Source organism: Mobula birostris, chromosome 29 (assembly GCF_030028105.1).
Source record: "Mobula birostris isolate sMobBir1 chromosome 29, sMobBir1.hap1, whole genome shotgun sequence".
Lineage (NCBI taxonomy): Eukaryota > Metazoa > Chordata > Chondrichthyes > Myliobatiformes > Myliobatidae > Mobula > Mobula birostris.
Genome location: NC_092398.1, coordinates 28441208 through 28460069, shown reverse-complemented (window position 1 = coordinate 28460069; position 18862 = coordinate 28441208). Strand labels below are relative to the sequence as shown.

Here is an 18862-nt window from a genome sequence, read left to right as displayed (position 1 = left end):
TTAACTCATCTCGTTTGCCTCTGGAGGAACAGTTGAAATGAGTGCGTTCAAACTTCAGGCACGAGATTCCGCAGATGCTGGAAATCTTGAGCAGCAGGCGCAAAACGTTAATGTGAGGCTAGTGCCCATGATGGAGCTGACTGAGTTCACAGCTTTCTACTTCAAAGACTTGAAGGTTCATTTATTATCAAAATATACAACCCTGAAATTCTTTTTCTCCAGATGGCCACGAAACCAAGAAAGAAAAGAATGGCAGCACAATCATTTACCCCCAAATCCCTCCTCCCCGCACAAAAAACAAACAAAATCAGAACAGGCGTATTGACCCCCAAAATTACCCTCCCCAACACATAAAAAATGAGAAGACTGGGTGGAAAACATAGAATATAAAGATACTATAAGACTGGAAAAAGTCTATAGTACAAGTCCACACCCAAACCACAGTAAACCTGGGTGACATCCTCCAGACACAACGGCAGGCTCTCCCCTCTCCGTAGCAGAGCGATCCCCCACGATCAAAAGGCAGTCTCCCCTCTCCCTAGCAGTGATCCCACCCATCACTGATCAAAAGGCAGTCTCCCCTCTCCGATAGTAGAGCGATCCCACCAGTGATCAAAAGGCAGTCTCCCCTCTCCATAGCAGAGCGATCCCACCAGTGATCAAAAGGCAGTCTCCCCTCTCCCTAGCAGTGATCCCACCCATCACTGATCAAAAGGCAGTCTCCCCTCTCCGATAGCAGAGTGATCCCACCAGCAATCAAAATGCAGCCTCCCCTCTCCATAGCACAGCGATCCCACCAGCAATCAAAAGGCAATCTCCCCTCTCCGTAGCAGTGAGCCCATCCATCACTGATCAAAAGACAGTCTCCCCTCTCCGATAGCAGAGTGATCCCAACAGTGATCAAAAGGCAGTCTCCCCTCTCCGTAGCAGAGTGATCCCAACAGTGATCAAAAGGCAGTCTCCCCTCTCCGTAGCAGAGCGATCCCAACAGTGATCAAAAGGCAATCTCCCCTCTCCCTAGCAGTGAGCCCATCCATCACTGATCAAAAGGCAGTCTCCCCTCTCCGTAGCAGAGCGATCCCACCAGTGATCAAAAGGCAGTCTCCCCTCTCCGTAGCAGAGCGATCCCAACAGTGATCAAAGTCCAGGCAGCCGGCGCTCACCTTCCACATTCACCTCGATGTTTCGATCTCCTTCATCACTTTAATCAGTGAACAACGGAAGCTTTAATCGGTGAAATGAGGTGAAATTTCAGCTTGCTCGCCGTCCTGCAGCCTTCTCACCATGACGTTCCCCACATACTGCCTCTGCCTCGCGGAATCCTCTGGGAGACAGCAGAGTGCAGGAGCGACCAAACTGCAAATCACGGGCTCCAACTGTTCCAGAATCACTTTCAAGATGAAAAACAAATGTAAAAGACGTAAAAAAGTGAAATATATGGTATCATGATCTATCTGGAAGATGTCGACAGAAGGAGCACTGTACGCAGACGCCATCTTGCAACTTATGGTTATTTTATGTCTTTGCATTCTACTGCTGCCACAGAACAACAGATTTCACGGATTTGTAATGTAAGTTCACCCATTACAAAACATTGCAATGGGTGAACTTCTCCATTCCCTAGTTGTCTTCATCTAACCCATGGTCTTTCATGGTAGAACAACCAATTAGACTCAGTGGCTACATTATTAGGTACACAGTACACCTGATCATTAATGTAAATATCTCATCAGCCAATCATGTGGCAGCAATTCAATGCATAAAAAGCATGTAGACATGGTCAAGAGGTTCAGACCAAAAATCAGATTGGAGAAGAAATGTGATTTAAGTGATTTTGACTGTGGAATGATTGTTGGTGCCAGATGGGGTGGTTTGAGTATCTCAGAAAGTGCTGACCACCTCGGATGTTCATGCACAACAGTCTCTAGAGTTTGCAGAGAATGGTGCGAGAGACAAAAAAACATCCAGTGAGCGGCAGTTCTGTGGGTGGAAATGCCTTGTTAATGAGAGAGAGAGGTCAGAGGAGAATGGCCAGACTGGTTCAATCTGACAGGAAAATGACAGTAACTCAAATAACCACACGTTACAACAGTGGTGTGCGGAAGAGCATTTCTGAACACACAGCACTCGGAGTGGAGGGGCTACAGCAGCGAGAGACCACGAACACACACTCAGTGGCCACTTTATTAGGAACAGCGGGCACCTGGACCTCACGCTCCTGGATGAGTGCCCACAGGTTGTTTAAGAAACGCGGACTTTGGTGAGCTCCTCGAGTACCTGGACACTGATTTTCTTGCAGCAGGGTTTCTGCTGGCCGTATTCTTGGGGGAGCGGAAGGCTGGATAAATCAGTGGTCAGCCCCATGGCTGTGATGTGGTTGATACTGATACCTCTGTGGTCTCCTGCTTGGACAGTGATGCAATCTAACGCCTGCACTGGCTGTCGTATCCGCAATCTATGCATCTCCCTCCCCGGCTGGTATCGTTCGGGCCTGGAGGCATTTTTTGGAGGGGGGCAGTTCTTCACTAGAACATCTTCTGGCCCCTTTAGCCGGCTGTGTGCAGACGAAAACCGAGATAAGTTTGCTCGGTGCGCCCAAAGACTGCTGCAAACATGACCCTGAATTGCTACCTCTCACTGTAACGGGCTGTAGTTTCCTGTTGCCAGCTGCACTGCAGATTACCCTCGATTATGCTCGTTCAGATGAAGCATCCTTTTTAGTATACTTTTTTTAACTTAACATCTTTTTTTTATCATGGTTCGCCCTTCTCGCCTATCAAACTCCCTCTTCTCCAGCCCTCTGCCTTTTCTACCTATCACCTCTCAGCTTCTTGCTTCATTCCTCCCCCTTCCCCACCCACCCAGCTTCACCTACCACCTTCTAGCTTATCCTCCTTCCCTTCCCTCTGGCTTCTTCCCCCGTCCTTTCCAGTCCTAAAGAAAGATCCCGATCCAAAAACGTCGACTGTTTATTCCTCTCCATAGATGCTGCCCAACCTTGCTGAGTTCCTGTGTTGCTCTGGATTGCCAGCGTCTAAAAAATCTCTTTTTGAAATTCACTTCTGAAACTAAATCAGACAAAAAAAAAAGTGTTTTTTTTTCTCCCTGTTTCTCTTCCGTGGGCTGCTGTTGTGCAGTGAGGGTTTGGCTTCTGCCGGGGGCCGACACAGGAAGCAGCGCGTCATCTTTCGTCTTCGCCCCGTCCCCTGTGGTGAAGGCGAACCGATTAAAAAGCAGCTAAGCGGATCAGTCAAGCTCGAGAGGCGGAGTCGGGTGGGGGAGGGTGTGGGGACACGGCCACCGACGGAGAGGGACTGAGGCAGAGTGGTGCTCGATACAGACGGCGTCGCCCGCCCAGAGTGACTGAGACGCAGGCGCCAATGAGCACGGGGGGTGGGGGGTAGAGAGACCACGACACGAACGCTGAACGTCTGGCAGCCACACAGGAGACAATCGAGGTGGGTGGAACCCTGGTAGATAGAAATACAGAGGAGGCAGGAGAGAGTTTGCATTGTGCAGTTATAAAGTGAGTGAAAACTCCAAGGTATTAGTTCTGTTTGGGAAACTTTGGAGACTTTCTACTCCGGCACAGGGTCAGTCCGGCGGAAGGAGAGGGCGAAATGGAGGCCGCCCCGGCGTCGTGGTAATCGGGCTGAGCAGCCTCTCCCAGTGGAATCAACCTCAGCTCAGAAAAGCACCTCGGAGGGAAAAGGGTCTCCATCGTCTGATCGAGAAAGGACGGAGACGGGGCAGAAAGGCATGAGCGCGCCGGGAAGCAATCAGACACAGGACTGTTACGGTAAGAGAAGAGACAAAATCTATCTTTATTAGAGCTCCTTCGGCCCGTCACGTCCGTGCCAGCCCGAGCTGGTCCCACTTGCCGGGGTTGGACTTGTATCCCTCTAACCCTGCAGGAAGGACGCGGGAGCTTTAGAGAGGGCGCAGCGAAGATCTACCAGGATGCTGCCTTGAGTGAGTTAGGGCTTTTCTCATCGGAGTGAAGGAGATAGAGGTGATAGAGGTGATGAGGCATAGATCGAGTGGACAGGCAGAGTTTTTTTTCCCCAGAGCGATAAAGTATAAGGGCGATGTTAGAGGCCGGTTTTTAAATACAGACTGTTGTAGGTATGGGGAAACGCCCTGCCAGGGTTGCTGGTAGAGGCAGATACATTAGGGACATTTAAGACATTCTTTGACAAGCACATGGACGATAGAAAAATGGAGAGCTATAGAGTCATAGAAAAGCACAGGACAGAAACAGGCTCTTCAGCCCATCTACTCTGTGCCGAACCACTTAAAATGTCTACTCCCATCGACCTGCACCGGGACCATACCCTCCACACCCCTGCCGTCCATGTACGCATCCAGACACCTCTTGCATGTTAAAATCGAGCTTGTACTGGCAGCTCGTTCTCACGACCCTCTGTGAAGAAGTTCTCCTCCCCCTCATGTTCTCCTTAATCTCTTCACTTTTCACATTTAACCCATGACTTCTGGTCGTAGTCCCACCCAACCTCAGTGGAAAAAGCCTGCTTGCATTTTCCCTATCTATACCCCTCATAGTTCTGTATACTTCTATCAAATCTCTTCTAAATCTTCTGCGTTCCAAGGAATAAAGTCCTAACCTATTCAATCTTTCCCTATAAGTTCCTCCAGTCCCAGCAAAATCCTTGTAAGTTCTCCCTGTGCTCTTTCAACCTTTTAATCCTTACTATAGGTAGATCACCAAAACTGCACACAATCCTCCAAATTAGGCCTCACTAACATCTTATACAAGTTCAACATAACATCCCAGCTCCTGTAATCAATACTTTGATTAATGAAGGCCAGTATGCCAAAATCTTTCTTTACAACCCTATCTACCTGTGACGCCACTTTCAGCAAATTATGGGCCTGTATTCCCAGATCCCTTTGTTCTACCACTCTCCTCAGTGCCCTACCGCTCACTGTGTAAATCCTACCCTGCAGAAGGGAAGGAGGGAAGATTTTGGTTTATGTAGGAGGGAAGGTTTAGGTTGAGTTAAAAGCTTGTCAAAACATCGTGGGCTGAAGGTCCTGAATGGTTCTGTGGTCCGTGTTAAATGTCACCTATCCAAACGCCTTTATTGTAATCGTAATTGCCCCCTCTCCACTACTTGCTCTGGCAGCTTGTTATATTAACCGAGCACCCCCTGTGTGAACAAAATTTGCTCCTCAGATCCTCTTTAAGTCTTCCCCCACTTATCTTAAACCCTGCGCCTTTATTTTAGACTCCCCTAAGAAAGGACTGTGACCACCCACCTTACTGACAGTAGGATGGTGGTTAGCACGGTACCAGCGGCTTGGGTTCAGTTCCCACCACAGCCTGTAAGGAGTTTGTACGTCTCCCTGTTAACTGATCATTGTAAATTGTCCCGTGTTTAGGCTGGGGTGAAGTCAGAGGATTGCTACACTGTGCAGCTCGAAGGGCCGGAAGCGCCTGTTCCACGCAGTATTGAAATCAATAAATAACAAATAAACAGATGAATGAATGAATAAATAAATAATAAATAAATAGATATACCTCCCTTGATTTTATAAATCTCTATCAGGTGATCCCTCAGCTGCCTTCATTCCAGGCAATACAGCTGCAACAGATCTGAGCTCTCCCTATAGTCCGTAAGACAAAGGAGCAGAATTGGGCCATTCAGGCCATCAACTCTGCCCCGTCATTCCATCATGGCTGATTTATTATTCCTCTTGGCCCCATTCTCCTGCCTTTGGTGCCCTCACTAATCCAGAACCTGTCAACCTCCATTTTAAATTTACCCAATGACGCGGCCTCCACAGCCGTCCGTGGCAAAGAATTCCGCAGATTCACCACCCTCTGGCTAAAGAAATTCCTCCTCAGCTCTGTTCTAAAGGGACATCCCATTCTGAGGCTGTACCCTCTGGTCCTCGACTCTCTCACTCTAGGAAACATCCTCTCCACATTCAGTCTCTCTAGGCCTTTCAATATTCAGTAGTCTTCAATGAAATCCACCCTCCTTATTCTTCTAAACGCCAGCAAGAACAGGCCCAGAGCCATGACACACTCCTCATACATTAACCCTTTCATTCACCTCTTCTCCTCTCTTTCTCACTCTCTCCTCCTTTTCTCTCTCTCTCACACATTCCCTACCTCTGTATCTCGGTCTGTTTCTCTCTCTCTCTCTCTTTCTCTCTATCTCTGTCTGTCTGTCTCTATCTATCTACCTCTGTCTCTCTCCTTCTCTCTCTCTATCTCTGTCTGTCTGTCTTTCTTTCTTTATCTATCTCTGTCTGTTTCTCTCTCTCCCTCTCTCTCTATCTCTCTCTGTCTATCTCTGCCTCTCTCCCTCTTTCACTCTATCTCTCTCTCTCTCTCTCTCTCTCTCTATGTGTTACAGCATGTATTCTCCCCTCTCTCCTCCTCTGTTCACACCTCCTTCAGAACCTTCCTCCCTGCCTCTCTCAGCCAGCATCAGCTGATGCCGTCCTGTCTATCCTGCACTTCAACCTGACACAGACGTCCCCATTTCTTTGTTCCTCTACATCAGGGGTTCCCAAGCTGGGACCCACGGACCCCTTGGTTAATGGTAGGGGTCCGTTGCATAAAAAAAAGTTGGGAACCGCTGTTTTCCAAATATTCCCTGTCCGGTGATGGAAACTTAAACCCTGGTGTTCTGTTCCCATCGCCCCGTTGCAGGAAGGATGTGGAGAGGGTGCAGAAGATGCTGCCAGGCTTAGAGGGCATGGGCGATACGGAGAGGCTGGACAAATGTGGGTCATTTTCTCTGGAGCCTGAGAGAGCTGAGGGGAGACCTGACTTAAGTTCAGCACAGATCAGGGGAAAGGTCGCGATGGCACCAATGAGCCACAGTGACCTTCTGTGGGCCGCGGGCAACACTTCAAAACATACTTTGAAATATACTGCTTTCGGATTCCTCTCAATGCAATTTGCAGCGTGTAACCTTCTCCCGGGTTGGTGCTCCCTTTCGTTGGTTCTGTTATGGTGATTATTCTATAGATCTGGGGAGAATGCCCACAAGAAAGTGAATCCCAGGGTTGCCTACGGCGACTACAATCGGGAGATTCTGCTGCTCGAACATTCTGCCTTTCTCAGATTATGTATCTCTGAAATTCGTCCTTCTCTCTCATTCTGAACCTGTGAGGTTCTGCTTGCCCCGTGATTCTGCTAACTTTACTTTCAACTTTGAACTTCGAGACAGGCAGAACCTTCTCCCCGCGATGGTCATGTCAAAAACTGGAGGGCATGCACTGAAGGGAGAGGAGGAAGGTTTAAGGGAGATGTGTGGGGTGAACGGTGGGTGCTTGGATTGGGCTGCCAGGAGTGCTGGAGGAGGCAGATACGATCGAGGTGTTTAAAGTATACAGTACTGTGTGAGAGTCTTGGGCACATATATATCGATAGAGTGCTGTCTTTTCCACAGTACTGTACTTGTCAATGTGTAAATCTGCGGGGAGAAAAGGATGTTGGGCATGGCGAGGGTGGAGTGCCACGGGAGGTGTGTGGGACAGGAAGCAGAGAATGGTACAGGAGCAGACACACCACAGGCAAGGTCATTTGATTCCAAAGACTGTCACGAGCGGGGGACGGTGCTTATGCCGGTTTCCGCAGCGTGAAGCCACTGAGAGTACGAGACTCCCCACCCCCCACCCCAGATAAGACACCAGTCTATCGCGAGGTTAACCCCCAACATTTTTTTTTTGCCGGTACCCATTCTCAGCTGGGTAGACTGCAGCAATGTGTGGCGAGGTGCCTTGCCCAAGGACACACACGCTGCCCCGGCCGAGGCTCGACCCACGACCTTCAGATCGCTAGTGCAATGCCCTAACCACTTGGCCGCGTGCCACACATATTTGATACCAAATAATTGGTTTATTGATCATTACAGAATGTCTCCCTGGTGCTTCCCGCTCTCTCCCCTCTCCCTTCCCTTTTTCCCAACCATGATTCCCCTCTCCGTCCCCTTCCCACTCTCAGTCCACAATAGAGACCCAATCAGAATCAGGTTTATCATTGCTCACACAGTGCAATACAAACAATCACTCCAGTACTCTGCAAGAGCCTCAGGCACCCTGCCTATACATGTGCCTAGACATTTTTCACAGTATTTCAGGACACTCACTCCATCGATTCTACTTTGCTAGCCCATCATGGCTGATTTATTGCCCCTCTCAACCCCATTGTCCTGCCTTCTCCCTGTGATCTTCGACTCCCTGACTAATCAGGAACCTGTCACCCTCCGCTTTCAGTCTCCCCGATGACTTGCCCTCCACAGCCGTCTGTCATTCAGAGGCTGTTAGAGTCGGGAATGGTGGGATATGGATCCTGAGCGGGTGGAAGGGAATTTGGATGAATCTGGGATCGGTTTCCATGCGGATGTCGTGGACAGCAGGCCCTGTTCCTGTGCTGCACTGTGGTACGTTGTAGCACTCCCACCACAGATGCTGCCCGACCAGCTGAGTATATCTGACCTTCCATGCTTTTCACTTTCGACTCTGTGCCCCTGCCTTTGGTATTTTTTGTTTTCTTTTGTGTTTCTACGGCTGTGGCTCAGCACTAGGCTGATTCGTGCTGCGTGGGCAGGCCGTTCCCAGCGAAGGCGAACGAAGATGACATTGCAGTACCACGAGTGGGTGCGCTCCCTTTCTGAGTTTGCACATTTCCGGGGTGATGCTTCACTGAACGAACGGGTGTTTAGGTTCGAACTGCAGCGACCATTTGCTTTCTCCGACCCGCCGCTTAGAGTAACACCTGGATAGAACCGTAAGGCACAGAAACAGGCCCATCGTTTCCATGCCAACCGTAAACCCGTAAATTTTTAAAGAAACCTTGTTATCATTTCACAAAAACCAGCCTCACCTCGGTGAACTCTATCTACACTTCCTGCTGCCTCTGCAAAGCAGCCGGCGTCATCAAAGACCCAACCCACCCTGGACTTTCCCTCTCCCATCGGGCAGAAGGTACAAAAGCCAAAAAGCTCGTCCCACCAGGCTCAAGGACAGCTTCTCCCTTCCTCAAAGAATTCCAACAGGTTCATCAGGCAAGATTTTCCGTTAAGAAAACCATGCCGTCTTGTCCTGTGTCATCAAGCACCCCACAAGCTCATCCTTAACATAAACTACAACATCTTCTCAACCACTGAGGTCAGGCTAACTGGTCTGTAAATTTCTTTCTGCAGCCACCCTCCTTTTGATGTGCCTTATCTATTTCCTGTTGTAACCTGTGGTCCACGTCCCAGCTACTGTTGGGAGGCCTGTAAAGATCTGCCATCAGGGTCCTTTTACACTTGCAGTTCCTGAACTCAACCCAGAATGATTCAACATCTTCCATCCCTACTTCACATCTATCTTCTGATTTCATGCCATTCTTTACTAGCAGAGCCGCGCCACCCCCTCTGCCTACCATCCTATCCCTCCAACACAACGTGTAACCTTGCACATTCAGCTCCCAACTACAACCATCCTTCAGCCACGACTCAGTGATGGCTACAACATCATACATGACAATCTGTAACAGTGCAGCAAGATCATCCAGCTTATTTCTTGTACTCCATCTATTGAGATATAACAGTTTGAGTGCTGTATTCGCTACCCTTTTTGATTCTGCATCCCTAATGCACTGATACTCACCCTACTGGCTGCAATGTTGTCCTGCCTTCTGCCTGCCCATTCTGACAGTCTGACTACACACTACCTTTGCTTTTTTACCATCAGTCCTGTCCTGAGTCCCTTCATTCCAGTTCCCACCCCCAGCCAAATTAGTTTACACCCTCCCCAACTGTTCTAACAGACCCGCCCGCGAGAATATTGGTCCCCCTCGGCTTCAGGTGCAACCCGTCACTTTTGAACAGGTCATACCTCCCCCAGAGGAGATCCCAATGATCCAAGAACCTGAAGCCCTGCCCCCTGAACCAGCTTCTCAGCCAAGCTCTTACCTGCCAAATCATCCTGTTCCTACCCTCACTGGCACGTGGTACAGGCAGCAATCCAGAAATTACTATCCGGGAGGTCCTGCTTCTCGGCTTTATGTCTAGCTCTCTAAATTCTCTCTCTGGATCTCATTGCTTTTCCTTCCTATGTCATTGGTATCAATATGTACCAAGACATCTGACTGTTCTCCCTCCATATCGAAAATGCTGTGGGCACAATCCAAGTTGTCCCTGGGAGGCAACAAACCATCCGGGTTTCACGTTCACGTCCACAGAATCCCCTGTCTGTTCATCTGTCCATTGAGTCCCCTATCACTACCGCTGCCCTCTTCTCCCTCCTGACCTTCTGCACCATAGACTGATGGTCAGTGCCAGTAACCTGGCAGACACTGGAGGGCATGCACTGAGGGGGAGAGGACGAAGGGTTAAAGGAGATGTGTGGGCTGAATGTTTTTACACACAGAATGGTGGGTGCTTGGATTAGGCTGCCAGGAGTGCTGGTGGAAGCAGATACGATCGAGGTGATTAAAACATACAGTACTGTGTAAAAGTCGTAGGCACATATATATCGAGAGGGTGCCCCTGCCTTTGGTATTTTTTGTTTTGCTTTGTGTTTCTACGGCTGTGGCTCAGCACTAGGCTGATTCGTGCTGCGTGGGCAGGCCGTTCCCAGCGAAGGCGAACGAAGATGACATTGCAATACCACGAGTGGGTGCGCTCCCTTTCTGAGTTTCCACGTTTCCAGGTGGCGAGTCACTGAACGAACGGATGTTTAGATTCAAACTGGAGCCACCATTTGCTTTCTCCTACCCGCCACTTTGACTAACACCTCGATCGAACCGTAAGGCACAGAAACAGGCTCATCGTTTCCATGCCAACTGTGAACCGTGAACACGTAGATTTTTAAAGAAACCTTGTTATCATTTCACAAAAACCAGCCTCACCTCGGTGAACTCTATCTACGCTTCCTGCTGCCTCTGCAAAGCAGCCGGCATCATCAAAGACCCGACCCACCCTGGACTCCCCCCTCCCATCGGGCAGAAGGTACAAAAGCCCGAAAGCTCGTCCCACCGGGCTCAAGGACAGCTCCTCCCTCGCTGTTCTCAGACTCCTCAACGAGTCTCTTGTATGAGACAGATGGACTCTCCGTCTCCAGTCTACCTCGTCATGAGCCTCACGTCTCACTGCTCCATCGACACTACACTCTCTCTGTCACTCCATACTTCACATTCTCCTTTTGCCTCGCCCTTCGCTCTGCCTCGACGAACTTGACGTTGTGACATGATCTGTCTGGGTGACACATCAAAGAAAGTTTTTCCACTGCATCTCGGTGCTGGTGACACTGATAACCCACTTCCTCCGGAGGCTCGTTCCTAAACCCACAAGCCTCTGTGTAAAACAAAATTCACCCTTGAGATCAGAGGGTCCCGACCTGGAGACCAGGACCCCTTGCTGAATGGTTTTGGTCCATGGCATAAAAATGGTTGTTTCTGGTGACTGCAATCTGGTGATTCTGCTACTCTGAAATTCTACTCCCCCTGAGATTATGCCTCTTTGAAATTCTTCCTTCTCTCTCATTCCTGTCTCTGAGATTCAGTATCTGTGACATTTATCTTCTCGGGGATTCTCCTTCGCTGTAATTCTGCTTCTCTGAGATTCTGAGTTTCTCTCTTTCTCCATTTCTGAGATTCTGATGTTTTTGAGATTCTGCTGCTCTCTCATTCTGCTCCTGTGAGATTCTTCTTCTCGGAGATTCTACATTTGAAATTCTTCAAACTTACCTTGGACTTTGAACTTTGAAACAGTCAGAATCTTTTCCCCCAGGGTGATCATGTCCATAAGATACAAGAGCAGAATTAGGCCATTTGACACATCAAGTCTGCTCCACCATTCAATCATGGCTGATCCTTTTTCCCCCTCCTCAGCCCCCCTCCTCAGCCCCACTCCCCAGCCTTCCCCCCCCCCTGTAACCTTTGATGCTGTGTCTAATCAAGAGCCTATCAAGTACTTCCTTAAATATATCCAATGGCCTGGCCTCCACTGCTGCCTGTGGTAACAAACTCCACACAGTAACGACCCTCTGGTGAATGAAATTTCTCCGCATCTCTGTTTTAAATGGACACCGCTCTATCCTGAGGCTGTGCTCTCTTGTCCTGGACTCTCCCCAGCACAGGAAACATCCTCTCTACATCTGCTCTGTCGAGCCTTTCAACATTTAAAAGATTTCAAAGAGACCCTCCCTCAGTCGTCTAAACTCGACCTAGTACAGTCCTAGAGCCATCAAACATTCCTTGTATGATCACTCTTTCATTCCCAGAATCATCCTTGTGAACGGCCTCTGGACCCTCTCCAATGCCAGCACATCTTTTGTAAGGTGAAGAGCCCAAAACTGTTCACGATTCTCAAGGTGAGGCCTCACCAGTGCCTTATAACACCGCAGCATCACATCCCTCCTCTTGTATTCTCAACCTCTTAAAATGAATACTAACATTCCATTAGCCTTCCTCATCACCAATCTTCATATAATCTGCAAACCTGACAACAAAGCCAACTATTCCATCAAATTGTCATTGATATTGAAATACAACATAAAAAGAAGTGGTCCCAACACCAACTGCTGTGGAACACCACTAGTCACTGGCAGTCAACCAGAATAGGATCCGTTTATTCCCACTCGCTGCCTCCTACCAATCAGTCAACACTCTAACCATGTTGGAATACCATGGGCTCTTAACTCGGTAAGCAGCCTCATGGTTGGCACCTTGTCAAGGGCCTTCTGGAAATCCAAATATACAACATCCACTGCATCCCCTTTATCTAACCCACCTGTAATCTCCTCAAAGAATTCCAACAGGTTCATCAGGCAAGCTTTTCCCTTAAGAAAACCATGCCGTCTTGTCCTGTGTCACCAAGTACCCCACAAACTCATCCTTAACATAAACTACAACATCTTCTCAACCACTGAGGTCAGGCTAACTGATCTGTAAATTTCTTTCTGCAGCTACCCTCCTTTTGACGTGCCTTATCTATTTCCTGTTGTAACCTGTGGTCCACGTCCCAGCTACTGTTGGGAGGCCTGTATAGATCTGCCATCAGGGTCCTTTTACACTTGCAGTTGCTGAACTCAACCCAGGATGATTCAACATCTTCCAACCCTACGTCACATCTTTCTTCTGATTTCATGCCATTCTTTACCAGCTGAGCCGCGCCACCCCCTCTGCCTATCTTCCTATCCCTCCGACACAACGTGTAACCTTACACATTCAGCTCCCAACTACAACTATTCTTCAGCCACGACTCAGTGATGGCTACCACATCATACATGACAATCTGTAACAGAGCAACAAGATCATCCAACTTATTTCTTGTACTCCGTCTATTGAGATATAACAGTTTGAGTGCTGTATTCGCTACCCTTTTTGATTCTACATCACTAAAGCACTGATACTCACCCTACTGGCTGCAATGTTGTCCTGTCTTCTGCCTGCCCATTCTGACAGTCTGACTACACGCTAGCTTTGCTTTTTTACCATCTATCCTATCCTCAGTCTCTTCACTCCAGTTCCCACCCCCAGCCAAATTAGCTTACACCCTCCCCAACTGCTCTAACAGACCTGCCCGCGAGAATATTGGTCCCCCTTGGGTTCAGGTGCAACCTGTCACCTTTGAACAGGTCATACCTCCCCCAGAAGAGATCCCAATGATCCAAGAACTTGAAGCCCTGCCCCCTTCACCAGCTTCTCAGCCAAGCTCTTACCTGCCAAATCATCCTGTTCCTACCCTCACTGGTACGTGGTGCAGGCAGCAATCCAGAAATTACTATCCGGGAGGTCCTGCTTCTCGGCTTTATGTCTAGCTCTCTAAATTCTCTCTTCTGGATCTCATTGCTTTTCCTTCCTATGTCATTGGTACCAATATGTACCAAGATATCTGACTGTTCTCCCTCCATATCGAAAATGCTGTGGGCACAATCCAAGTTGCCCCTGGGAGGCGACATACCATCCGGGTGTCCCGTTCACGTTCACGTCCACAGAATCCCCTGTCTGTTCCTCTGTCCACTGAGTCCCCTATCACTACTGCTCCCCTCTTCTCCCTCCTGACCTTCTGCACCATAGACCGATGCTCAGTGCCAGTAACCTGGCAGACACTGGAGGGCATGCACTGATGGGAGAGGACGAAGGGTTAAAGGAGATGTGTGGGCTGAATGTTTTTACACACAGAATGGTGGGTACTTGGATTGGGCTGCCAGGAGTGCTGGTGGAATCAGATGCGATCGAGGTGTTTAAAACATACAGTACTGTGTAAAAGTCGTAGGCACATATATATCGAGAGGGTGCTGAAGCCTTTTGCACAGTACAGTATTTGTCAATATGGAGCAGAGAGAAAGTTTGTAAATCTGGCGGAACCAAAGGATGTCGGGAATGGTGAGGGTAGAGTGGCACGGTAGGGGTGTGGGACAGGTGGCAGAGAAGGAAGGCCAGGGGCGGGGGAGGTGTCTGCTGTGGGTGCAGACAGACCCAACCCTGAGATAGCAGACAAGGTCATTTGATTCCAAACAATTGGTTTATTGATCATTACAGAATGTCCCTCTGGTGCTTCCCACTCCCTCCCCTCTCCTTTCCCCTTTTCCCAACCATGATTCCCCTCTCCCTGCTCCCTTCCCACTGTCAGTCCACAATAGAGACCCAGATCAGAATCAGGTTTATCATCACTCACATATCATGAAATGTGTTTTTTTGCAGCAGCAGAACAGTTCAATACATCAAATTACTCAGAGCAGAGTACTGTGCAAAAACTCTCAGGCACCCTAGATAAATATCTTGGTAGTTTTTTGTATATATATAAATATATATACAAGAATTTTTCACAGTGTTTCAGGAGCAGAATCAGGCCATTCAATCCATCGATTCTACTCTGCTAGTCCATCATGGCTGATTTACTGCCTTTCTCAACCCCATTGTCCTGCCTTCTCCCTGTGATCTTCGACTCCCTGACTAATCAGGAACCTGTCACCCTCCGCTTTCAGTCTCCCCGATGACTTGCCCTCCACAGCCGTCTGTCGTTCAGAGGCTGTTAGAGTCGGGAATGGTGGGATATGGATCCTGAGCGGGTGGAAGGGAATTTGGATGAATTTGGGATTGGGTTCCGTGCGGATGTCGTGGACAGCAGGCCCTGTTCCTGTGCTGCACTGTGGTACGTTGCAGCACTCCCACCACAGATGCTGCCCGACCAGCTGAGTATATCTGATCTTCCTTGCTCTTCACTGTTGACTATGCGCCCCTGCGTTTGGTATTTTTTGTTTCGTGTGGTGTTTCTACGGCTGTGGCTCAGCACTAGGCTGATTTGTGCTGCGTGGGCAGGCCGTTCCCAGCGAAGGCGAACGAAGATGACATTGCGGTACCACGAGTGGGTGCGCTCCCTTTCTGAGTTTCCACGTTTCCGGGGTGATGCTTCACTGAACGAACGGATGTTTAGATTGAAACTGGAGCCACCATTTGCTTTCTCCGACCCACTACCTATAGGAACACCTCGATCAAACCGTAAGGCACAGAAACAGGCTCATCGTTTCCATGCCAACCGTGAACCGTGAACCCGTAGATTTTTAAAGAAACCTTGTTATCATTTCACAAAAACCAGCCTCACCTCGGTGAACTCTATCTACGCTTCCTGCTGCCTCTGCAAAGCAGCCGGCATCATCAAAGACCCGACCCACCCTGGACTCCCCCCTCCCATCGGGCAGAAGGTACAAAAGCCCGAAAGCTCGTCCCACCGGGCTCAAGGACAGCTCCTCCCTCGCTGTTCTCAGACTCCTCAACGGGCCTCTTGTATGAGACAGATGGACTCTCGATCTCCCAGTCTACCTCGTCATGAGCCTCACGTCTCACTGCTCCATCGACACTACACTCTCTCTGTCACTCCATACTTCACATTCTCTTTTTGCCTCTCCCTTCGCTGTGCTCGACGAACTTGACGTTGTGACATGATCTGTCTGGGTGGCACATCAAAGAAAGTTTTTCCACTGCATCTCGGTGCTGGTGACACTGATAACCCACTTCCTCCGGAGGCTCGTTCCTAAACCCACAAGCCTCTGTGTAAAACAAAATTCACCCTTGAGATCAGAGGGTCCCGACCTGGAGACCAGGACCCCTTGCTGAATGGTTTTGGTCCATGGCATAAAAATGGTTGTTTCTGGTGACTGCAATCTGGTGATTCTGCTGCTCCGAAATTCTACTCCCCCTGAGATTATGCCTCTTTGAAATTCTTCCTTCTCTCTCATTCCTGTCTCTGAGATTCAGTACCTGTGACATTTATCTTCTCGGGGATTCTCCTTCGCTGTAATTCTGCTTCTCTGAGATTCTGAGTTTCTCTCTTTCTCCATTTCTGAGATTCTGATGTTTTTGAGATTCTGCTGCTCTCTCATTCTGCTCCTGTGAGATTCTTCTTCTCGGAGATTCTACATTTGAAATTCTTCAAACTTACCTTGGACTTTGAACTTTGAAACGGTCAGAATCTTTTCCCCCAGGGTGATCATGTCCATAAGATACAAGAGCAGAATTAGGCCATTTGACACATCAAGTCTGCTCCACCATTCAATCATGGCTGATCCTTTTTCCCCCTCCTCAGCCCCCCTCCTCAGCCCCACTCCCCAGCCTTCCCCCCCCCCACCCCGTAACCTTTGATGCTGTGTCTAATCAAGAGCCTATCAAGCACTTCCATAAATATATCCAATGGCCTGGCCTCCACTGCTGCCTATGGTAACAAACTCCACACAGTAACGACCCTCTGGTGAATGAAATTTCTCCGCGTCTCTGTTTTAAATGGACACTGCTCTATCCTGAGGCTGTGCTCTCTTGTCCTGGACTCTCCCCAGCACAGGAAACATCCTCTCTACATCTGCTCTGTCGAGCCTTTCTACATTTAAAAGATTTCAAAGAGACCCTCTCTCAGCCTTCTAAACTCGACCTAGTACAGTCCCAGAGCCATCAAACATTCCTTGTATGATCACTCTTTCATTCCCAGAATCATCCTTGTGAACGGCCTCTGGACCCTCTCCAATGCCAGCACGTCTTTTGTAAGATAAAGAGCCCAAAACTGTTCACGATTCTCATCACATCCTTCTCTTGTATTCTCGACCTCTTAAAATGAATGCTAAAATTCCATTAGCCTTCCTCATCACCAATCTTCATATCATCTGCAAACCTGACAACAAAGCCAACTATTCCATCAAATTGTCATTGATATTGAAATACAACATAAAAAGAAGTGGTCCCAACACCAACTGCTGTGGAACACCACTAGTCACTGGCAGTCAACCAGAATAGGATCCGTTTATTCCCACTCGCTGCCTCCTACCAATCAGTCAACACTCTAACCATGTTGGAATACCGTGGGCTCTTAACTCGGTAAGCAGCCTCATGGTTGGCACCTTGTCAAGGGCCTTCTGGAAATCCAAATATACAACATCCACTGCATCCCCTTTATCTAACCCACCTGTAATCTCCTCAAAGAATTCCAACAGGTTCATCAGGCAAGATTTTCCCTTAAGAAAACCATGGCGTCTTGTCCTGTGTCACCAAGTACCCCACAAACTCATCCTTAACATAAACTACAACATCTTCTCAACCACTGAGGTCAGGCTAACTGGTCTGTAAATTTCTTTCTGCAGCTACCCTCCTTTTGACGTGCCTTATCTATTTCCTGTTGTAACCTGTGGTCCACGTCCCAGCTACTGTTGGGAGGCCTGTATAGATCTGCCATCAGGGTCCTTTTACACTTGCAGTTGCTGAACTCAACCCAGAATGATTCAACATCTTCCAACCCTATGTCGTATCTTTCTTCTGATTTCATGCCATTCTTTACCAGCTGAGCCGCGCCACCCCCTCTGCCTACCATCCTATCCCTCCGACACAACGTGTAACCTTGCACATTCAGCTCCCAACTACAACCATCCTTCAGCCACGACTCAGTGATGGCTACCACATCATACATGACAATCTGTAACAGAGCAACAAGATCATCCAACTTATTTCTTGTACTCCGTCTATTGAGATATAACAGTTTGAGTGCTGTATTCGCTACCCTTTTTGATTCTACATCACTAAAGCACTGATACTCACCCTACTGGCTGCAATGTTGTCCTGTCTTCTGCCTGCCCATTCTGACAGTCTGACTACACTCTAGCTTTGCTTTTTCACCATCAGACCAATCCTCAGTCCCTTCACTCCAGTTCCCACCCCCAGCCAAATTAGTTTACACCCTCCCCAACTGCTCTAACAGAGCTGCCTGCGGGAATATTGGTCCCCCTCGGCTTCAGGTGCAACCTGTCACCTTTGAACAGGTCATACCTCCCCCAGAGGAGATCCCAATGATCCAAGAACTTGAAGCCCTGCCCCCTTCACCAGCTTCTCAGCCAAGCTCTTACCTGCCAACTCAACCTGTTCCTACCCTCACTGGTACGTGGTGCAGGCAGCAATCCAGAAATTACTATCCGGGAGGTCCTGCTTCTCGGCTTTATGTCTAGCTCTCTATATTCTCTCTTCTGGATCTCATTGCTTTTCCTTCCTATGTCATTGGTACCAATATGTACCAAGACATCTGACTGTTCTCCCTCCATATCGAAAATGCTGTGGGCACAATCCAAGTTGCCCCTGGGAGGCGACATACCATCCGGGTGTCCCGTTCACGTTCACGTCCACAGAATCCCCTGTCTGTTCCTCTGTCCACTGAGTCCCCTATCACTACTGCTCCCCTCTTCTCCCTCCTGACCTTCTGCACCATAGACCGATGCTCAGTGCCAGTAACCTGGCAGACACTGGAGGGCATGCACTGACGGGAGAGGACGAAGGGTTAAAGGAGATGTGTGGGCTGAATGTTTTTACACACAGAATGGTGGGTGCTTGGATTGGGCTGCCAGGAGTGCTGGTGGA

At 48.8% G+C, this 18862-nt stretch overlaps 1 protein-coding gene across 1 annotated transcript in view; it reads left to right on the top strand.

The window, feature by feature from the left end:
- Positions 1-3292: 3292 nt before the first annotated feature.
- Positions 3293-18862, top strand: part of LOC140190029 (uncharacterized) — a 57106-nt gene continuing 41536 nt past the window's right edge. The window contains exons 1-2 of the mRNA XM_072246432.1: positions 3293-3458; positions 3593-3799. Of these exons, the coding sequence (XP_072102533.1) occupies positions 3760-3799 (40 nt within the window). The 5' untranslated portion in view covers positions 3293-3458; positions 3593-3759. The remainder of the gene's footprint in view (positions 3459-3592; positions 3800-18862) is intronic.